This window comes from Nerophis ophidion, linkage group LG01, assembly GCF_033978795.1.
Source record: "Nerophis ophidion isolate RoL-2023_Sa linkage group LG01, RoL_Noph_v1.0, whole genome shotgun sequence".
In the NCBI taxonomy this organism is placed as follows: domain Eukaryota; kingdom Metazoa; phylum Chordata; class Actinopteri; order Syngnathiformes; family Syngnathidae; genus Nerophis; species Nerophis ophidion.
The window spans coordinates 91,999,818-92,024,370 of NC_084611.1; the positions used below are offsets into that span (position 1 = coordinate 91,999,818).

General features: G+C 41.8%; 1 protein-coding gene across 2 annotated transcripts in view; it reads left to right on the top strand.

Moving 5' to 3' along the window:
- The first annotated feature begins 222 nt into the window (after positions 1 to 222).
- lcorl (ligand dependent nuclear receptor corepressor-like) overlaps positions 223 to 24,553 on the top strand; it is a 50,908-nt gene continuing 26,577 nt past the window's right edge. The window contains exons 1-6 of one of the 2 annotated variants that reach the window (XM_061916258.1): positions 223 to 916; positions 6,926 to 6,991; positions 8,371 to 8,450; positions 13,920 to 14,040; positions 21,157 to 21,354; positions 23,713 to 23,791. In XM_061916258.1, coding sequence (XP_061772242.1) covers positions 823 to 916; positions 6,926 to 6,991; positions 8,371 to 8,450; positions 13,920 to 14,040; positions 21,157 to 21,354; positions 23,713 to 23,791 — 638 coding nt within the window. In that variant the 5' untranslated portion in view covers positions 223 to 822. The remainder of the gene's footprint in view (positions 917 to 6,925; positions 6,992 to 8,370; positions 8,451 to 13,919; positions 14,041 to 21,156; positions 21,355 to 23,712; positions 23,792 to 24,553) is intronic. The other variant, XM_061916249.1, reaches the window with a different exon arrangement.

The window sequence follows — 24,553 nt, forward strand, 5'->3', positions numbered from 1 at the left end:
AGAGGGGGAGAACAAGAGAGTGAGAGAGACAGACAGAGAGAGAGAGAGAGAGACAACAATAGAGAGTGAGAGAGGAAGAGAAAGAGAGGGGGAGCACAAGAGAGACAGAGAGACAGAGAGAGAAGGGGAAAGAGAGAGAGAAGGGAGATAGAGGGAAGGAACGAGAGAGAGGGTGGGAGAGGGGGGGAGAGAAGGGGAGAGAGAGGGAGAACAAGAGAGAGAGAGAGCGAGAGAGAGACATCAATAGAGCGAGAGAGAGGAAGATAAAGAGAGGGGTAGAACAAGAGAGACAGAGTGAGAGAGGGAGAGAGAGAGAGAGAAGGGAAAAGAGAGAAGGGAGAGACAGCAATAGAGAGAGAGGAAGAGAGAGAGAGAACAAGAGAGACAGAGAGAGAGAAAGGAAAAGGGAGAAAGTGAGAGAGGGACAGACGGCAATAGAGAGAGAGAGAGCAAGAGAGAGAGAGGGGTGAAAGAGAGAGAGGAAAAGAGAGAGGGGGAGAGAGCAATATAGACGGAGAGAGAAAGACAGAGAGGAAGAGAGAGAGAGGGGGAGAAGGGGAAAGAGAGAGAGAGTGTGTGAGAGTGAAAGGTAAAGACAGAGAGGGGGAGAGAATGGGAAAGAGAGAGAGACAGAAGGAGAGAGAGAGAAAGGGAAAGAGGGACAGGAAGAGAGAGAGTTGAAATAGAGGGAGGGAAAGAGAGAGAGGGGGCAGAGGAAAAGCGAGCGAGAGAGAGAGAAAGAAAGGGGTGGGGGGAGAGGGAGAGAGAGACTGGGAGAAAGAGAGAGAGAGGTAGAGAGAGAGAGAGAGAGAAGGAGGCAGAATGGCGGCGGTGCCGTGCTCCAAGTGCACGGCAGAAAGAAAAGGATTTCGACGGGAACTTGACTCCTGGCGATATAAGCTGCTCCACTGCGTCGGTAAGTCTTTTACTTACATGTACTAGATGTACTTAAGTGTACTTTTATGTGTACTATGTGTACTATATGTACTATATGTACTATATGTACTATATGTACATGTTCCTCCTCCGCGGCTTTAATTAGCTTCCTGCTCGCCGGACACCCACTGGACTCACTGACTAGCATGCTAACTAGCATGCTAACTAGCACGCTAACTAGCATGCTAACCAGCTAAAGTGATGAACTAGCTGCCTGCCGAGCTAGCATGCTAACTAGCATGCTAACCAGCTAGCCGCAACTGTTGAGGCGCCCGCGAGTGACAGGCGAGGATCTTCTTCGCTTTTTGTCTCTTGGACACCACAACCACTCATCTAATGATCTCACAGCCGACAGCACATCCACACAGGCCGCAGCTGGAGGCTGTCACACACCCCATTAGACTGCTAGCATTGTGTACACAACCTGGGCTAACATGGAGGCGGTGGGGGAGGGGATTGGGGCCGCGGTCACGTGATCACAATACTACTTCTTCAACGTTTGTCTCACTAACTAACATGACGTCTGTGCACCTTTGTCTCACTAACATGACATTTGTGCACCTTTGTCTCACTAACTAACATGACGTTTGTGCACCTTTGTCTCACTAACTAACATGACATTTGTGCACCTTTGTCTCACTAACTAACATGACATTTGTGCACCTTTGTCTCACTAACTAACATGACATTTGTGCCCCTTTGTCTCACTAACTAACATGACATTTGTGCACCTTTGTCTCACTAACTAACATGACGTTTGTGCACCTTTGTCTCACTAACTAACATGACGTTTGTGCACCTTTGTCTCACTAACTAACATGACGTTTGTGCACCTTTGTCTCACTAACTAACATGACGTTTGTGCACCTTTGTCTCACTAACTAACATGACGTTTGTGCACCTTTGTCTCACTAACTAACATGACATTTGTGCACCTTTGTCTCACTAACTAACATGACATTTGTGCACCTTTGTCTCACTAACTAACATGACATTTGTGCACCTTTGTCTCACTAACTAACATGACATTTGTGCACCTTTGTCTCACTAACTAACATGACATTTGTGCACCTTTGTCTCACTAACTAACCTGACATTTGTGCACCTTTGTCTCACTAACTAACATGACGTTTGTGCACCTTTGTCTCACTAACTAACATGACATTTGTGCACCTTTGTCTCACTAACTAACATGACATTTGTGCACCTTTGTCTCACTAACTAACATGACATTTGTGCACCTTTGTCTCACTAACTAACATGACATTTGTGCACCTTTGTCTCACTAACTAACATGACATTTGTGCACCTTTGTCTCACTAACTAACATTACATTTGTGCACCTTAGTCTCACTAACTAACATGACATTTGTGCACCTTTGTCTCACTAACTAACATGACATTTGTGCACCTTTGTCTCACTAACTAACATGAAGTTTGTGCACATTTGTCTCACTAACATGACATTTGTGCACCTTAGTCTCACTACCTAACATGACATTTGTGCACTTTAGTCTCACTAACATGACATTTGTGCACCTTTGTCTCACTAACTATCATGACATTTGTGCACCTTTGTCTCACTAACATGACATTTGTGCACCTTTGTCTCACTAACTAACATGACATTTGTGCACCTTTGTCTCACTAACATGACATTTGTGCACCTTAGTCCCACTACCTAACATGACATTTGTGCACTTTAGTCTCACTAACATGACATTTGTGCACCTTTGTCTCACTAACTATCATGACATTTGTGCACCTTTGTCTCACTAACATGACGTTTGTGCACCTTTGTCTCACTAACTAACATGAAGTTTGTGCACCTTTGTCTAACTAACATGACGTTTGTGCACCTTTGTCTCACTAACTAACATGAAGTTTGTGCACATTTGTCTAACTAACATGACATTTGTGCACCTTTGTCTAACTAACATGACGTTTGTGCACCTTTGTCTAACTAACATGACGTTTGTGCACCTTTGTCTCACTAACTAACATGACATTTGTGCACCTTTGTCTAACTAGCATGCTAACTAGCACGCTAACTAGCATGCTAACCAGCTAAAGTGATGAACTAGCTGCCTGCCGAGCTAGCATGCTAACTAGCATGCTAACCAGCTAGCCGCAACTGTTGAGGCGCCCGCGAGTGACAGGCGAGGATCTTCTTCGCTTTTTGTCTCTTGGACACCACAACCACTCATCTAATGATCTCACAGCCGACAGCACATCCACACAGGCCGCAGCTGGAGGCTGTCACACACCCCATTACACTGCTAGCATTGTGTACACAACCTGGGCTAACATGGAGGCGGTGGGGGAGGGGATTGGGGCCGCGGTCACGTGATCACAATACTACTTCTTCAACGTTTGTCTCACTAACTAACATGACGTCTGTGCACCTTTGTCTCACTAACATGACATTTGTGCACCTTTGTCTCACTAACTAACATGACGTTTGTGCACCTTTGTCTCACTAACTAACATGACATTTGTGCACCTTTGTCTCACTAACTAACATGACATTTGTGCACCTTTGTCTCACTAACTAACATGACATTTGTGCCCCTTTGTCTCACTAACTAACATGACATTTGTGCACCTTTGTCTCACTAACTAACATGACGTTTGTGCACCTTTGTCTCACTAACTAACATGACGTTTGTGCACCTTTGTCTCACTAACTAACATGACGTTTGTGCACCTTTGTCTCACTAACTAACATGACGTTTGTGCACCTTTGTCTCACTAACTAACATGACGTTTGTGCACCTTTGTCTCACTAACTAACATGACATTTGTGCACCTTTGTCTCACTAACTAACATGACATTTGTGCACCTTTGTCTCACTAACTAACATGACATTTGTGCACCTTTGTCTCACTAACTAACATGACATTTGTGCACCTTTGTCTCACTAACTAACCTGACATTTGTGCACCTTTGTCTCACTAACTAACATGACGTTTGTGCACCTTTGTCTCACTAACTAACATGACATTTGTGCACCTTTGTCTCACTAACTAACATGACATTTGTGCACCTTTGTCTCACTAACTAACATGACATTTGTGCACCTTTGTCTCACTAACTAACATGACATTTGTGCACCTTTGTCTCACTAACTAACATGACATTTGTGCACCTTTGTCTCACTAACTAACATTACATTTGTGCACCTTAGTCTCACTAACTAACATGACATTTGTGCACCTTTGTCTCACTAACTAACATGACATTTGTGCACCTTTGTCTCACTAACTAACATGAAGTTTGTGCACATTTGTCTCACTAACATGACATTTGTGCACCTTAGTCTCACTACCTAACATGACATTTGTGCACTTTAGTCTCACTAACATGACATTTGTGCACCTTTGTCTCACTAACTATCATGACATTTGTGCACCTTTGTCTCACTAACATGACATTTGTGCACCTTTGTCTCACTAACTAACATGACATTTGTGCACCTTTGTCTCACTAACATGACATTTGTGCACCTTAGTCCCACTACCTAACATGACATTTGTGCACTTTAGTCTCACTAACATGACATTTGTGCACCTTTGTCTCACTAACTATCATGACATTTGTGCACCTTTGTCTCACTAACATGACGTTTGTGCACCTTTGTCTCACTAACTAACATGAAGTTTGTGCACCTTTGTCTAACTAACATGACGTTTGTGCACCTTTGTCTCACTAACTAACATGAAGTTTGTGCACATTTGTCTAACTAACATGACATTTGTGCACCTTTGTCTAACTAACATGACGTTTGTGCACCTTTGTCTAACTAACATGACGTTTGTGCACCTTTGTCTCACTAACTAACATGACATTTGTGCACCTTTGTCTAACTAACATGACGTTTGTGCACCTTTGTCTAACTAACATGACGTTTGTGCACCTTTGTCTCACTAACTAACATGACATTTGTGCACCTTTGTCTCACTAACTAACATGACATTTGTGCCCCTTTGTCTCACTAACTAACATCACATTTGTGCACCTTTGTCTCACTAACTAACATCACATTTGTGCACCTTTGTCTCACTAACTAACATGACATTTGTGCACCTTAGTCTCACTAACTAACATGACATTTGTGCACCTTAGTCTCACTAACTAACATGACATTTGTGCACCTTTTGTCTCACTAACTAACATGACATTTGTGCACCTTTGTCTCACTAACTAACATGACATTTGTGCACCTTTGTCTCACTAACTAACATGACATGTGTGCACCTTAGTCTCACTAACTAACATGACATTTGTGCACCTTTGTCTCACTAACTAACATCACTTTTGTGCACTTTAGTCTCACTAACATGACATTTGTGCACTTTAGTCTCACTAACATGACATTTGTGCACTTTAGTCTCACTAACATGACATGTGTGCCCCTTTGTCTCACTAACTAACATGACATTTGTGCACCTTTGTCTCACTAACATGACATTTGTGCCCCTTTGTCTCACTAACTAACATGACATTTGTGCACCTTAGTCTCACTAACATGACATTTGTGCCCCTTTGTCTCACTAACTAACATGACATTTGTGCACCTTTGTCTCACTAACTAACATGGCATTTGTGCACCTTAGTCTCACTAACTGACATGACATTTGTGCACCTTTGTCTCACTAACATGACATTTGTGCACCTTTGTCTCACTAACTAACATGACATTTGTGCACCTTTGTCTCACTAACTAACATGACATTTGTGCACCTTTGTCCCACTAACTGACATGACATTTGTGCACCTTTGTCTCACTAACTAACATGACATTTGTGCACCTTTGTCTCACTAACTAACATGACATTTGTGCACCTTTGTCTCACTAACTAACATGACATTTGTGCACCTTTGTCTCACTAACTAACATGACATTTGTGCACCTTTGTCTCACTAACTAACATGACATTTGTGCGCTTTAGTCTCACTAACATGACATTTGTGCACCTTTGTCTCACTAACTAACATGACATTTGTGCACATTTGTCTCACTAACTAACATGACGTGTGCACCTTTGTCTCACTAACATGACATTTGTGCCCCTTTGTCTCACTAACTGACATGACATTTGTGCACCTTTGTCTCACTAACTAACATGACATTTGTGCACCTTTGTCTCACTAACTAACATGACATTTGTGCACCTTTGTCTCACTAACTAACATGACATTTGTGCACCTTTGTCTCACTAACTAACATGACATTTGTGCTCTTTAGTCTCACTAACATGACATTTGTGCACCTTAGTCTCACTCACTAACATGACATTTGTGCACCTTAGTCTCACTAACTAACATGACATTTGTGCACCTTTGTCTCACTAACTAACATGACATTTGTGCACCTTTGTCTCACTAACTAACATGACATTTGTGCACCTTTGTCTCACTAACTAACATGACATTTTTGCACCTTTGTCTCACTAACTAACATGACATTTGTGCACCTTTGTCTCACTAACTAACATGACATTTGTGCACCTTTGTCTCACTAACTAACATGACATTTGTGCACCTTTGTCTCACTAACATGACATGTGTGCACCTTAGTCTCACTAACATGACATTTGTGCACCTTTGTCTCACTAACTAACATGACATTTGTGCACCTTAGTCTCACTAACTAACATGACATTTGTGCACCTTTGTCTCACTAACTAACATGACATTTGTGCACCTTTGTCTCACTAACTAACATGACATTTGTGCACCTTTGTCTCACTAACTAACATGACATTTGTGCGCTTTATTCTCACTAACATGACATTTGTGCACCTTAGTCTCACTAACTAACATGACATTTGTGCACCTTTGTCTCACTAACATGACATGTGTGCACCTGTGTCTCACTAACATGACATTTGTGCAGGTTTTTCTCACTTTGATTCCAGAAGCAGTGTGCCACAATGAAGTCGATCATAAGTTGATGTATCAAGTGTGTTGTTTCTTCTCTCGCAGGCTTTGAAAGCATCTTAGAGGGGATTTGTGGCTCCATGTTGACAAGAGACCTGAAGTTGTTTGATGGTGAGTAGCCATGAATATCCTCATCCCACTATTAATTTTCCTTACTGCCTAGGGTAGTGTTTTTCAACCACTGTGATATATTGCCTGGTGTGCCGTGGGAAATGACGCAACCTCACCTAATTGGTCCCAAAACATATTTATTGCAAATCAATAATTATAATCTCCAAATAATGTGCCGTTGCTTAGTGTCTGTGCTGTGTCGAACTCGGCATAATACTCCATGTCAGTAGGTAGTTCATTGCTTTGTAAAAGTCGGAACGTGTCGGGGTGAGATGAGGATGGTTTGTTGTGATACCAATATGCAGACCACAGCGGGAGGCAGCATGCAGGTAAAAAGGTATGCAATGCTTAAAGAAAAAATGGAACGAAAGGGAATGGCAATGGCTACGCAAAGCAAAAGTAATACTGAACCAGCTACAAAGTAAACAGAAACAAAATGCTGGACGTCGGCAAAAACTTACGGCGTCCACAAGGTACATCCCTACATGACGTGACAATCTACAGTGTCCACACAAACAAGGATAGCAACAACTTAAATGCTAACGCAAAGCATGTGCGGGGAATAGCACCCAAAGGAAGACATGAATCTGCTACGGGAAAACACAGACAAAACAGGAAGGACCACCAAAATAAAAGCGCAAGACAAGAACTAAAGCACTACACACAGGAAAACACAAACAAACTAAAAATAATGCACGACGACCTGCTGGAGTTTCATTCAAACTTTTGGCCTGTACTGTGTGTGTATGTATATATATATATATACACATTTACAGTGGGGCAAAAAGTATTTAGTCAGCCAGCGATTGTGCAAGTTCTCGCACTTAAAATGATAACAGAGGTCTGTAATTTTCATCATAGGTACACTTCAACTGTGAGAGACAGAATGGGGGAAAAAAATCCAGGAATTCACATTGTAGGAATTTTAAAGAATTTTTTTTTAAATTATGGTGGAAAATAAGTATTTGGTCAATAAGAAAAATTCAGCTCACTACTTTGTAATATAACCTTTGTTGGCAATAACAGAGGTCAAACGATTACTTTAACAGGTTTGCACACACAGTAGCTGGTATTTCGGCCCATTCCCCTATGCAGATCTTCTCGAGAGCAGTGATGTTTTGGGGCTGTCGCCGAGCAACACGGACTTTCAACTCCCTCCACAGATTTTCTATGGGGTTGAGGTCTGGAGACTGGCTAGGCCACTCCTGGACTTTCAAATGCTTCTTCTGGAATGTTTGTCTAACATTTTCTCCTCATATCTTAGTCTGGTTCCTAATCATACGGCCTTAAGCTTGTCTGTGCACGACAAATATTGTTAAAGCTTCTCTTGACCTTCATTACTTCCTTGTCGATTTCTTACGGCTCTTCTCCCATTCCAGGCTGTGAACCCAAGCAGGTGGATGACTGGTCCCCAGAAGCAAACTGCTCCTTCTGCAACCTCGCCCTGGACAAACTCAGTGTAAGAACTGGACTGGAGTGTTTTGCTCATCACCACGTAGAGCTTGGGAATGAGTCCAGACAATCGTTGACAAAAGTTTTGCATTGAATATTGAACAAGCCAGGCTTATATAACTTTATAGTGACGTGCAAAATCGAGTTTCAAATAATAATAATTAAAAAAAAAATATCAATGGCATATCAAATAACATTTTAATGAAAATTGAATGCCTGTTTTCTTTTTGCAGTGTTCTGAGGTATACATCAAAATAAACTTTTTCCACAGGCTAATAACATATTTGAAAATAAAATAACAATAATGTATAAATCAAACATTCAGGCCTTTTAACTGCTCAGTTTGCGACACACTGATCTAATCTGATGTTCCCAAGCCAGCCAGATATTGTAGCGTCCCCCTCAGAGTTTGTGCTACAAGGGGTTCTGGGTATTTGTTCTGTTGTGTTACGGTGCGGATGTTCTCCCGAAATGTGTTTGTCATTCTTGTTTAGTGTGGGTTCACAGTGTGGCGCATATTTATAACAGTGTTGAAGTTTTTTATACGGCCACCCTCAGCGTGACCTGTATGGCTGTTGACCAAGTATGCTTTGCATTCACTTGTGTGTAGAAGCTGCATATTTTACGTGACTGTCCTGGCACTCTGTTTGTAAGGAGGAAAAGCGGACGTGACAACAGGTTGTAGGGACGTCAAAGCCGGTACCTTTAAGGCAGTGGTTCTCAAATGGGGGTACGTGTACCCCTGGGGGTACTTGAAGTTATGCCAAGGGGTATGTGAGATTTTTTAAAAATATTCTAAAAATAGCAACATCTCCAGCAACTCGGCTGGATCGGTTCGCAGCCGAGTGTGAAGCGACCGGAATGAGAATCAGCACCTCCAAGTCCGAGTCCATGGTTCTCGCCCGGAAAAGGGTGGAGTGCCATCTCCGGGTTGGGGAGGAGACCCTGCCCCAAGTGGAGGATTTCAAGTACCTAGGAGTCTTGTTCACGAGTGAGGGAAGAGTGGATCGTGAGATCGACAGGCGGATCGGTGCGGCGTCTTCAGTAATGCGGAAGTTGTACCGATCCGTTGTGGTGAAGAAGGAGCTGAGCCGGAAGGCAAAGCTCTCAATTTACCGGTCGATCTACGTTCCCATCCTCACCTATGGTCATGAGCTTTGGGTCATGAGAGAAAGGATAAGATCACGGGTACAAGCGGCCCAAATGAGTTTGGGTCTCTCCCTTAGAGATAGGGTGAGAAGCTCTGTCATCCGGGAGGAACTCAAAGTAAAGCCGCTGCTCCTCCACATGGAGAGGAGCCAGATGAGGTGGTTCGGGCATCTGGTCAGGATGCCACCCGAACGCCTCCCTAGGGAGGTGTTTAGGGCACGTCCAACCGGTAGGAGGCCACGGGGAAGACCCAGGACACGTTGGGAAGACTATGTCTCCCGGCTGGCCTGGGAACGACTCGGGATCCCCCGGGAAGAGCTAGACGAAGTGGCTGGGGAGAGGGAAGTCTGGGTTTCCCTGCTTAGGCTGTTGCCCCCGCGACCCGACCTCGGGTAAGCGGAAGATAATGGATGGATGGATGGATGGATAAAAATAGCAACAATTCAAAAATCCTTTATAAATATATTTATTGAATAATACTTCAAAAATATATGAATGTAAGTTCATAAACTGACAAAAAAACACAACAATGCAATATTCAGTGTTGACAGGTAGATTTTTTTGTGGACCATGTTCCATAAATATTGATGTTAAAGATTTCTTTTTTTTTGGGAAGAAATGTTTAGAATAACTGCATTTTTCAGATTATAAATCGCACCGGAGTATATGTCGCACCGGCCGAAAATGCATGATAAAGAAGGGAAAAAACATATATACGTTGCACTGGAGTATAAGTCGCATTTTTGGGGGAAATGTATCTGATAAAACCCAACACCAAAAATAGACATTTGAAAGGCAATTTAAAATAAATAAAGAATAGTGAACAGGCTGAATAAGTGTAGGTTATATGAGGCATAAATAACCAACTGCTATGTTAACCTAACATATTATGGTAAGAGTCATTCAAATAACTATAACATATAGAACATGCTATACCTTTACCAAACTATCTGTCACTTCTAATCCATAAATCCCATGAAATCTTCTTCCTCGATGTCGCTTCTAAACAACTCTGCCAACTCCAAAGGTATGCGCCGCTTCCTCTTGTGGTTTTCTGCTGCATATTTCACTACGTCCAGCTTGTATTCTGCAGTACATGATTTCCTTTTCGCTGCCATTTTTGTTCAGCCCTTCTCACTTTTTATAAGTTACCGCCAATGATGAAATGATCCATTTTAATAGCTACGGCAGTAGCATATAGCACAGGGGTAGGGAACCTATGGCTCTAGAGCCAGATGTGGCTCTTTTGATGACTGCATCTGGCTCTCGGATAAATCTGAGCTGACATTGCTTAACAAGATAAGTAATGAATAATTCCACTTGTAATCACAGTGTTAAAAATAACGTTCAAAATATAAAACATGCTCATGCATTTGAATCCATCCATCCTTTTTCTACCGCACTTGTTCAAAAAGTTGCATTAAGGGTACGAAGTGATTTATTTATTATTGGTTAGTTTAGGGCTTGCTGTCCTGGGGGTTCTTCAGACCACCAAGCATCGACATGAGAGCCTGTTTCAGTGTTGCAATAATTTTAGTTTTTCAATAAGTCTCTCCATTGCTTTCCACCAATTGTCTTTTTCTCTTTCGTTCTCTCTCGCACTCTGGCTCCAGTCCCAACCCTGTCTCTCCTCCTTGCTGCTGCTTATAACAGAGCGACAGGTGATTAGATAACAAGGCTCAGGTGGGCCTTCTACGCACCTGTCGCTGATTTCGAGGCCGGTCCTAGCACATCCCGCTTCGCTGCAGGCCCGCATACCACGCCCCCTCCACAGTTAGCTTCAGAATAACAATGTTATTTCAAAGAATAAGAGACTTATTATACTGTAGAAATTGGTCTCGCTTAAAAATGCACGCGTTTAGTTGTGTTCAGTGTCGAAAAAAATATTATATGGCTCTTGCAGAAATGTATTTTAAAATATTTGTGTTCTTGGCTCTCTCAGCCAAAAAGGTTCCCGACCCCTGATATAGCATATAGCAGTTAGCATCCCATGACCCACAATGCACTTCTGCCATGACCCTCCCCCGCCAAATTCTTATTGGTTGACGTGTGTGTGACGATTGCTGATATTTTCTTGGTCTCTTCCGCGAATGATATACATAATATTATTTAATGTTTTATGGTAATGTGTTAATAATTTCACACATAAGTCGCTCCGGAGTATATGTCGCACCTATGACAAAAACTGCGACTTATAGTCCGAAAAATACGGTAAGTTGATGAATCTAGCTGGATCTCTATTACAATCCCCAAAGAGGACACTTTAAGTTGATGATTACTTCTATGTGTAGAAATATTTATTTATGATTGAATCACTTGTTTATTTTTCAACAAGTTTTTAGTTATCTTTATATAATTTTTTGCAAATAGTTCAAGAAAGACCACTAAAAAAGAGCAATATTTTGCACTGTTATACATTAGGGCAGGGGTGTCCAAACTTTTTCCACTGAGGGCAGTACACTGAAAAATCAAAGCACGTGGGGGCCAGGTTGATATTTTTTCATATAGCTCGGTTGGTAGAGCGGCCGTGCCAGCATCTTGAGGGTTGCAGGTTCGGTCTCCCCTTCCGCCATCCTAGTCACTGCCGTTGTGTCCTTGGGCAAGACACTTAACCCACCTGCCCCCAATGCCACCCACGCTGGTTTAAATGTAACTTAGATATTGGGTGTCACTATGTAAAGCGCTTTGAGTCACTAGAGAAAAAGCGCTATACAAATATAGTTCACTTCACTTCAAAACCAATACAATATACACTTTTGTTGGGGTTCCCTCAAGTTAGGTCTTAAGGACCCAGAAGGGTTTCAGTCTTAAACAAGGTTCAAAATAAGTCATATATTATTTTTTTTCATAAAACCCTTGAATCGCTAATTCTACTTCATTATTTGTTTTACTTTTTACGAGCTTTTTGTCGAAACCCTATTTTTTAAGACAAAATAAAAAGTACACAATATTTTTTCCCAAAAAGATTTTCAAAGTGAAATATTTAATGTGAAGTGATTGAATCCCTAAATAAGTCAATAATTCATAGCGAAATTTATTTGAATGTATTTTTATTTTTTATTTTATTTTTTTAGCAAAGACAATTATTAAAATCCACTAAAATCCTTAGGGATCCAAAAGTGCTCCACTTATAAAAAGGTCATGCTTTTTTTTTATTTTTCATTCAACACTTAAATCTCTATAGCAGATTCAGATAATATATTGTAATTGGTTTAGTATATTTATAAAAAGAACCAATTAGTATAATTAGTATTAGTATATAATTAGTATGGACATTTTTTTTTTTCAAATTTTCATATTTTTCATGTTTTTATGTTTGTTGTATTTATGTCATTTTTGTCCTTAAATCAATCAATAATATATAGCAACATTGATTTTTATTCATTATTATTTTTGGAGAAATTATTTAAAAAATGGTGTTATTAGAGTCAACAATGCAACTTTTTCTCGTTGCATTTCACCTATTTGCTCTTTTATTCCACTTTTTAATGTTTAAAATATATATATACTAGGGACGGCGTGGCGCAGTGGGAGAGTGGCCGTGCGCAACCTGAGGGTCCCTGGTTCAAATCCCCACCTAGTACCAACCTCGTCACGTCCGTTGTGTCCTGAGCAAGACACTTCACCCTTGCTCCTGATGGGTGCTGGTTGGCGCCTTGCATGGCAGCTCCCTCCATCAGTGTGTGAATGTGTGTGTGAATGGGTAAATGTGGAAGTAGTGTCAAAGCGCTTTGAGTACCTTGAAGGTAGAAAAGCGCTATACAAGTACAACCCATTTATATATATATATATATATATATATATATATATATATTAGTATTTTTAGAATGATGTGCTGCGGGCCGGTAAAACATTAGCTGCGGGCCGCAAATGGCCCCCGGGCCACACTTTAGACACCCTGGATTAGGGAGTACTTGAATTTAAAAAATGTTCACAGGGGGTACATCACTGAAAAAAGGTTGAGAATCACTGTCATGCATGCCCCCAATGTTGTTGTCCGAGTGGAATTCAGGAGAATGATTGCCCCGGGAGATTTTCGGGAGGAGACAAACTGAAATTCAGGAGTCTCCCAGGAAAATCGGGAGTGTTGGCAAGTATGAGTATTAGCTGTGAATGAGGTGTTATAATACCGACGGGCCAGCTCTAATGTTAATTTGATATTGCCTCAAGGGCCAAATGAAATTACACGGGCCAGAGTTTGACACCCATGGCTACTTGTGTTTCATGCTGTTAGGCCGCTGGCCCATTGGCACATTCTCACCTGGGTGTTAGAAGCTACGCAAGTGCATATTCTTCCACAATTAACTTTTTCTGTCTTGTCCCCCAGGAGCAAGCAACCCCGTCAGCCCTCTCCTCCCCCTCGGATGTCTCTCCATGTCAGGCCCCGACCATGTCTGAGAGCAGCCAGACCGCTCACAGGTTCCTCCAGGCTGTGTTCCACAAGAAAGGTGAATGTGACGTCAGCTGTGGGAAGCGCTGTATGTCGGGATGGGGATTGATAATATATATTTTCGATTCCTCTTTTTAAGAAAAAAAAGGGGTGGATTAGCATCAGTTTTGTTTAGTTTAGAGGTGACATGACCTAAAGCAGTGTGCTGTGACATATTGTCTGGTGTGCCGTGGGAGATGATGTCATTTCACCTACCGTATTTTCTTGAATTGCCGCCGGGTAAATAGTATGCGCCTGCCTGTCGGGTCAAACTCGTTTCGCAAAATATTATTTTTGTTAGTGCATGTCTAGAAATTCCGCCAGGTCAAACTCGTTTCGCCAAATAATTAGCATATGCCTAGAATTTCCACCGGGTCAAACTCGTCACGTCACGAGCGACACTTCACCTGTCATCATTTTCAAAATGGAGGAGGCTGATTTCAATCATTTGAAATCGCATAAAGGGAAGAAGATTAAGAGCTATTCAGTAGGATTTAAGGTCCAATATATTGAATATGCTAAAAAGAACAGTAAGCAGCTATGTTTTATTAATATACCGTAGCTGCGTGTGTCAAATATGAGTCATTAAATGACTCCCGCCTGCTGGTGGTAGAGGGCGCTAGTGATCCTTCTTGCGACTACTCGGCTGCAGAAGAAGTGACAACAAGCAGCAAGAACTGAGCAGCAATGGTTTATTTTTTCTTTTCGCTTGCACTTTTAACATGGAGGATTACATATCTAAAATAAAACAGTTTTCTAAACAAGACTTTCAAACGAAGCAGGAGGTAATAAAGGAAGATCTCCATCGAGACAGAGAGACTTTTAAAACTGAAGAAAGATAAGGAAGACTTCTATAAACAAGTTATCAATGCTTTTGATCAGAAGGAGCTGCGCATGGACTTCATTTATAAGTAAAGGTAAGACCATAATAACGTTTTTTTTTATTAAATGTGCTTTTCATGATGGTATTCTTACATCACACTCAAATTTATAAGCGCAGGCCTAAATTTACCGCATGCCTTTGGTAAACGCCGGAGTGAGAGGAGGTTTTAAATTAATTTGCGCCCCGGCGGCAATTCCAGGAAATACGGTATTTGGGTTAAAAATATTTTTTGCAAACCAGTAATTATAATCCGTAAATAATGTGTCCGTGCTGTCTAGAGCTCGGTAGATTAACCGTGTGATACTCTTTGGTATCAGTAGGTGGCAGGAGGTAGCTAATTGCTTTGTGGATGTCGGGAACATGGTTTGTCGTGATCACAATATGCAGGCGACAGCTGGAGGCAGCGTGCAGGTAAAAAGGTATCTAATGTTTAAACCAAAAATAAACAAAAGGCGAGTGCCGCTTGGAAAAGGCATTGAAGCTTAGAGAAGACTATGCAAAGCGAAACTAAAACTGAACCGGCTGCAATGTAAACAAAAACAGAATGCTGGACGACAGCAAAGACTTACAGCGTGCGGAGCAGCAGACGGCGTCCACAAAGTGCATCCGTACATGACATGACAATCAACAACAAAATAGGAAACACTACACACAGGAAAACACCAAAATAGTCCAAATAAGTAAGTAGACTTTCATTTATAATTACTGCATGTTGTGTGTTCAAATGTTTCAGCATATTGCTTCTAAGTCCTCCTCTTCAAGAAATAGCAGCCTTTTACTCATTACAAGTAGCGCTATTGCAATCTTTTCTTGTCAATCAATCAATCAATGTTTATTTATATAGCCCCAAATCACAAATGTCTCAAAGGACTGCACAAATCATTACGACTACAACATCCTCGGAAGAACCCACAAAAGGGCAAGGAAAACTCACACCCAGTGGGCAGGGAGAATTCACATTCAGTGGGACGCCAGTGACAATGCTGACTATGAGAAACCTTGGAGAGGACCTCAGATGTGGGCAACCCCCCCCCTCTAGGGGACCGAAAGCAATGGATGTCGAGCGGGTCTAACATGATACTGTGAAAGTTCAATCCATAGTGGCTCCAAGACAGCAGTGAGAGTCCCGTCCACAGGAAACCATCTCAAGCGGATCAGCAGCGTAGAGATGTCCCCAACCGATACAGGCGAGCGGTCCATCCTGGGTCCCGACGAGCGGTCCATCCTGGGTCTCGACTCTGGACAGTCAGTACTTCATCCATGGTCATCGGACCGGACCCCCTCCACAAGGGAGGGGGGGACATAGGAGAAAGAAAAGAAGCGGCAGATCAACTGGTCTAAAAAGGAGGTCTATTTAAAGGCTAGAGTATACAGATGAGTTTTAAGATGAGACTTAAATGCTTCTACTGAGGTAGCATCTCGAACTGTTACCGGGAGGGCATTCCAGAGTACTGGAGCCCGAACGGAAAACGCTCTATAGCCCGCAGACTTTTTTTGAGCTCTAGGAATCACTAATAAGCCGGAGTCTTTTGAACGCAGATTTCTTGCCGGGACATACGGTACAATACAATCGGCAAGATAGGCTGGAGCTAGACCGTGTAGTATTTTATACGTAAGTAGTAAAACCTTAAAGTCACATCTTAAGTGCACAGGAAGCCAGTGCAGGTGAGCCAGTACAGGCGTAATATGATCAAACTTTCTTGTTCTTGTCAAAAGTCTAGCAGCCGCATTTTGTACCAACTGTAATCTTTTAATGCTAGACATGGGGAGACCCGAAAATAATACGTTACAGTAATCGAGACGAGACGTAACAAACGCATGGATAATGATCTCGGCGTCTTTAGTGGACAAAATGGAGCGAATTTTAGCGATATTACGGAGATGAAAGAAGGCATTGTAAAATGTTAGTGTTTGTTCCGACCGGGCATCGCCATTTCGCGATCTGACGTCACTACGGATGTTGCGTAACGACGTCATCCACCATCTGAAAGAATCGTGAAAGGAACCGTTTGAAAAATGGCAAGCGATTCCAAGGACCCTTGGTTTTTGAATCCCTTTCCTAATTGTATGAAACTTAGAACCCTCAGACACGAGACTTTAGTATGTACTTTTGTTCCGAAGTAGCTGACTGTGTACATCAGCACATCCACTCATACTAACGGAGAGTGATTCAAGTGCAGTTGTCGGCCTTTTAGAGAACTATCGCGAATCCAAGTGACCCAGAACAACACTTGAACTTGCACGGTGGAACCTCTTCAGTCGCACACGACCTCTTCTGGGATGTTGACTCAGACCAGATGAGGAACGCCTTTTTGGTATACAGAATTCTAAAACATAACTGGAACTTTTACCATTTTTTCGAAATTTTTCATTCTTAGCAACAATAAGATAAGTGCCGATAGCGGAGCGACCTCCTGTATTGTACAAGAAGACTAAAATTTTGTTATTGCACTCAAAAAGTACATTAGTTTTCAGTACAACTCGTCCAAGAACGGACATAAAATGTACCGTATTTTTCGGAATGTAATTCGCTCTGGAGTTTATGTCGCACCTGCCGAAAATGCATTATAAAGAAGGAAAAAAACATACATACGTCGCACTGGAGTATAAGTCGCATTTTTGGGGGAAATTTATTTGATAAAATCCAACTCCAAGAATAGACATTTGAAAGGCAATTTAAAATAGATAAAGAATAGGGAACAACAGGCTGAATAAGTGTAGGTTATATGAGGCATAAATAACCAACTGCTATGTTAACCTAACATTATGGTAAGAGTCATTCAAATATCGGCTGGGGACATCTCTGCGCTGCTGGTCCGCCTACGCTTGGGATGGTTTCCTGCTGGCTCCGCTGTGAACGGGACTCTCGCTGCTGTGTCTTGGATCCTCTTTGGACTGGACTCTCGCGACTGTGTTGTATCCATTGTGGATTGAACTTTCACAGTATCATGTTAGACCCGCTCGTCATCCATTGCTTTCCTCCTCTCTAAGGTTCTCATAGTCATCATTGTCACCGACGTCCCACTGGGTGTGAGTTTTTCTTGCCCTTATGTGGGCCTACCGAGGATGTCGTGGTGGTTTGTGCAGCCCTTTGAGACACTAGTGATTTAGGGCTATATAAGTAAACATTGATTGATTGATTGAAATAACTATAACATATAGTTATATAATGCCACAATTGGACCCCGCTCCTTGACTTATAACTGTACTCTTCTCCTGAGTTATTTTGATCTTTATCATTCCTGGTAAGGTTCTAAACTATATACTCCTTAATAACCCCACCCTTTTAAACTTTGAAGCTATACAAAACAAACTCTGATTCTGACCATGGTAGTAAGCCTTTTTGACCAGTTTATATCACCAATACTTCTTGGTGTGCCCTTAATTCTATTAAAAAATCTGAGTATTATCTTCGACCCAACTCTCTCCTTTGAGGCACACATTAAAAGCGTTACTAAAACGGCCTTCTTTCATCTCCGTAATATCGCTAAAATTCGCTCCATTTTGTCCACTACAGACGCCGAGATCATTATCCATGCGTTTGTTACGTCTCGTCTCGATTACTGTAACGTATTATTTTCGGGTCTCCCCATGTCTAGCATTAAAAGATTACAGTTGGTACAAAATGCGGCTGCTAGACTTTTGACAAGAACAAGAAAGTTTGATCACATTACGCCTGTACTGGCTCACCTGCACTGGCTTCCTGTGCACTTAAGATGTGACTTTAAGGTTTTACTACTTACGTATAAAATACTACACGGTCTAGCTCCAGCCTATCTTGCCGATTGTATTGTACCATATGTCCCGGCAAGAAATCTGCGTTCAAAAGACTCCGGCTTATTAGTGATTCCTAGAGCTCAAAAAACGTCTGCGGGCTATAGAGCGTTTTCCGTTCGGGCTCCAGTACTCTGGAATGCCCTCCCGGTAACAGTTCGAGATGCTACCTCAGTAGAAGCATTTAAGTCTCATCTTAAAACTCATCTGTATACTCTAGCCTTTAAATAGACCTCCTTTTTAGACCAGTTGATCTGCCGCTTCTTTTCTTTCTCCTATGTCCCCCCCTTCCTTGTGGAGGGGGTCCGGTCCGATGACCATGGATGAAGTACTGACTGTCCAGAGTCGAGACCCAGGATGGACCGCTCGTCGGGACCCAGGATGGACCGCTCGCCTGTATCGGTTGGGGACATCTCTACGCTGCTGATCCGCTTGAGATGGTTTCCTGTGGACGGGACTCTCACTGCTGTCTTGGAGCCACTATGGATTGAACTTTCACAGTATCATGTTAGACCCGCTCGACATCCATTGCTTTCGGTCCCCTAGAGGGGGGGGGGTTGCCCACATCTGAGGTCCTCTCCAAGGTTTCTCATAGTCAGCATTGTCACTGGCGTCCCACTGGATGTGAATTCTCCCTGCCCACTGGGTGTGAGTTTTCCTTGCCCTTTTGTGGGTTCTTCCGAGGATGTTGTAGTCGTAATGATTTGTGCAGTCCTTTGAGACATTTGTGATTTGGGGCTATATAAATAAACATTGATTGATTGATATTAGCTTTTACCCTTCCATGAACCCTCTTCCCTTCATCTACACCTTTATGACTTATGGCTGAGTAAGCGGTGGATTGTAACCCCACATACAGGGGTTTCAGTCCCCTTCTTGTCAAGCTCTGGGGTGTGACATATCAGATTGCAAATCTGAAGAAGCAGGCTAACGTCTGCCGGGGCTTTCCCCCGTCTTCCCGCCTTATAGGCGACATCCATTGCTTTCCTCCTCTTCAAGGTTCTCATAGTCATCATTGTCACCGACGTCCCACTGGGTGTGAGTTTTCCTTGCCCTTATGTGGGCCTACCGAGGATGTCGAAGTGGTTTGTGCAGCCCTTTGAGACACTAGTGATTTAGGGCTATTTGAGGAAACATTGATTGATTGATTGATATAGAACATGCTATACTTTTACCAAACTATCTGTCACTCCTAATCCATAAATCCCATGAAATCTTCTTCCTCGGTGTCGTTTCTAAACAACTCTGCCAACTCCAAAGGTATGCGCCGCTTCCTCTTGTTGTTTTCCGCTGCATATTCACTACGTCCAGCTTGTAATCTGCAGTACATGATTTCCTTTTTGCTGCCATTTTTGTTCAGCCCTTCTCACTTTTTATAAGTTACCGCCAACGATGAAATGATCCATTTTAATAGCTACGGCAGTAGCATATAGAAGTTAGCATTCCATGACCCACTATGCACTTCTGCCATGACCCTCCCCCGCCGAATTCTTATTGGTTGACGTGTGTGTGACGATTGCTGACATTTTCTTGGGTCTCTTCCGCGAATGACATACATAATATTATTTAATGTTTTATGGTAATGTGTTAATAATCTAAATAAATGAATAATAAATGGGTTGTACTTGTATAGCGCTTTTCTACCTTCAAGGTACTCAAAGCGCTTTGACACTACTTCCACATTTACCCATTCACACACTGATGGAGGGAGCTGCCATGCAAGGCGCCAACCAGCACCCATCAGGAGCAAGGGTGTCTTGCTCAGGACACAACGGACGTGACGAGGTTGGTACTAGGTGGGATTTGAACCAGGGACCCTCGGGTTGCGCACGGCCACTCTCCCACTGCGCCACGCCGTCCTTTTGTTGTTGACTAGTTTTTTGATACGGTGTTGATCTGGAAATGGTTGCCTCGGCATTTGGATGGTGTGGCGCCGAATAGAGATGTTGACATGCGGAGTAAGCACTCTTCATTCTCCAGCAGGTGACTTTTTGAACTATGCTACATATTAGCAGTAATGCTACTTTTTGTAGCAACGCTTTTGCCCCACACTTGACAAATTACAATTGTCTGTTCGACATATTCCCACTTGAAGCCAAACCACCGCCCCCTGCTGTTTTTCTTGGGAATTAATTCTTCCTTCATTCGCACCTGGACGAAGTGGCTGGGGAGGGGGAAGTGTGGGCTTCCCTGCTTAGGCTGCTGCCCCCGTGATCAGACCTGTCGTACCCCTGGCCAAATAATGAATAAAACTGCGACTTATAATCCGGAAAATACGGTACGTTGAAAAACTTATTGGGGTGTTACCATTTAGTGGTCAATTATACGGAATATGTACTGTACTGTTCAATCTACTAATAAAAGTCTCAATCAATCAAATGAATTATTCACAAGGAATGAACTATCTCTGATTCTCCACTCTGTTCCTAATGTTTAGTTGAGAGTTTATATATTCATGCAACCTTTTGTCACCTTCAGATGTGTCCCTGGGCCGCGATTCCAACATTCCTCAGATCGCCCAGGAGCTGATGAAGAAGATGATACACCAGTTCGCCATAGAGTATGCATCCAAGTGCCTAATCCACACCACGCCAACAAGGATATCCCCGCCTGATGCCCCCTTGGACCTGACAGTGAGCCGACCTCAGGGCGAAGAAGAAAGGCAATCTAATACTGGTGGGTGGATGGATTTCTAACAACATTGAGCTTGTGATTTCTTAAAGGGGAACTGCACTTTTTGGGGGAATTTTGCCTATCGTTCACAATCATTATGAGAGCCAAGAAGACAGAAGGTAGATCTTTTGGGGCATTTCAACAAGAAGTCTTGTTCTTGGGGGGTAGCAATGCATCTAATGGGAGCAATCTGTCAGGTTCAAACACTGATGGCATTTATTAAACAAGACAAAAAGGCAAAGAATCAAACAGAGACATAATTAAATTTGGCCACTGTCCAGTCCTGCACCACGCTTTGACGAAAAAGGTTTACGTCTCCTCTTTTATTTAGATATTCAATGTTTACGCAACAACACGTCACAACAGGAATGGGGTGTATGTAAACAGTCATTGTTTTCGGTCACATTGAAGACAAAAGAAGATGATGCCTCGGGCTTAGGCTTGGGCTCGTTCTGGATTCAGCTTTGCCAGATCTTTGAGGACAATAGATAACCCCTCCCGTCTCATTCCAACGTACACGGCGGAATCTTCCAAGACTTTGCTTGGTGCAACAAAGACAGCTCTCATCTGTTCTCTGGAAACTCAGAGTGGAAAGTTTTTTGATAATTTACATGCAATTTTTCTAACAAATCAATTCTACCTCCAAATTACTTTAAAATGCATTCAAAAACCGTCAATACTTAATTTTCGTTCCGTAAAACCTAAGCTGTAGTAGCAACATTGGTATTGAAGAACTCTTTTTTTCGTAGTAACACATCGGCGTGTTACAGTATTAGCCATAAAAGCTAACTACAGCAGGAGAGGAGTTAGCTTCCACGCATTTGAGTTTGTAACACAACACAATGTGATAGACACCACTCTGTACGGAGGGGAAAACATGAACAATCACATTACAGTATCTGTAAAGTATTACTTCATGTTTTTTGTACACAGCTAGCCAGACAGTGTATGTACTGTAGTTGCGTGTATCATGTAGGATATTAAAGTGTGACTCACGCGATGGACAGTTGTGCGTTTGCTACAACTGGGTGGCAGCGGCGGCGGCGATGACCAAGAAGAACGCGGAGTTGGAATATAATTACAACACTTTATGTACATATTTATATAATATGTAACTACAAGCTCCAATCACAGACAGAGTCCCATTGATTTTATGAGCGGTCCAGCGAGTCAAAAGCTAAAAAAATATATATTTTTTTTTTAAATTTGTAATTCTTTCGTGGCGGGCCGCCACAAATAAATTAATGTGTGGGAAACCTTGGTTATGAAGGTGTCTGTTACTACATTATATATATATATATATACTTGCAGTGTGTATATTGTACATATTACATATAAAGGTGTCTGTTACTACATTATATATATATATATATACTTGCAGTGTGTATATTGTACATATTACATATAAAGGTGTCTGTTACTACATTATATATATATATATATATACTTGCAGTGTGTATATTGTACATATTACATATAAAGGTGTCTGTTACTACATTATATATATATATATATATATATACTTGCAGTGTGTATATTGTACATATTACATATAAAGGTGTCTGTTACTACATTATATATATTTATACACACTTGCAGTGTAAATAGTGTACATATTACATATTGTTATGAAGGTGTCTGTTACTACATTATATATATATATATATACTTGCAGTGTGTATATTGTACATATTACATATAAAGGTGTCTGTTACTACATTATATATATATATATATATATACTTGCAGTGTGTATATTGTACATATTACATATAAAGGTGTCTGTTACTACATTATATATATTTATACACACTTGCAGTGTAAATAGTGTACATATTACATATTGTTATGAATGTGTCTGTTACTACATGATATATATACTTGCAGTGTGTCTACAAAGCGTTGATGGAAGTTGTTTTCGAGAACTTTGAAGGCGTTTATCATCCTTAAAATCTAAAAATAAAAAGACGCGTTCTTGTCTCTCATGACTTTGAACAATAGGCAACATTCCAGAAAAAGTGCAGTTCCCCTTGTCCTGTTAAGATTTGTAATTATTTGACTCCTATGTCACTCTCTGACTATTAATTTTTTCTATTTTGTAGAATTTATCGGCTGGTAAGCAAATTTACTAGTTTGACTTGTCCTCTATGGTAGAATAAAAACATGCCAATTACTGGTAGGAATAGAGTCTTGGGGACAAATCAAGTTAAGATTATACAAATGATGTAGATTTACCAGACTGCTTGACTGACCACCCACACCCCCGAAAACCAAAGCCAGAGGAAGACACGGTGCTTCCAGATACATTTACAGTCTAACAGAGCCCAGACCTAATCACTTAAATACATCTTCCTGCAACAGATGGCGTGCTTGACCTCTCCAAAAACAACGGTGACAGCTCCACAACAACTCCATTAACAGCCACCATAAAATCCTCGGGGTAAGAATACGACTTTTTCTATCTACAAAACTAGTGGCACTTGAGATTTACGGTGGAAGAATATATGACGAGGCCATGATATAAATATTTATACTTAACATGGTGATAGTATTTTCTTGATCAATACCTGCATGCTCATTGTGGCTTTGTAGCATGGCCAAGTAAGAATGACTAGGATCAGCGTGTTATTGAATGGTGTACGTCTTTGTTTGGCCGCACCACCGGTTATATCATTCTTAATAGTTGATTTGGTTGTGGTTGAGTGGGGTTGACTCTTTTATCACTTGAGCGGTAACGTCACAGCATCGGTATTCTACTTGAAGAAATGCCAGTAGCTCAGTGGCCCAGTGGTTAAAATGTCCGCCCTAAGATGGGTAGGTTGGGAGTACCAAAGACTATAAAAAAATGGGACCCATTACCTCCCTGCTTGGCACTCAGCATCAAGGGTTGGAATTTGGGGTTAAATCACCATTAATGATACCCGGGCGCGGCACCGTTGCTGCCCACTGCTCCCCTCACTTTCCAGGGGGTGATCAAGGAGATGGGTCAAATGCAGAGGACACATTTCACCACACTTAGTGTGTGTGTGACAATCATTGGTACTTTAACTTTAAACAGAACAGAACATGGAAATGTTCTGCATCTCCGAATTGATTTGATTTCTGACTGATGGAGTGAAAAATAAATAGGACTATTGAATCCAGATGCACATAAGTCTGTCCCAGAAGGATAACACAAAGCTGCAAGGGCTGTTGCGAGTAG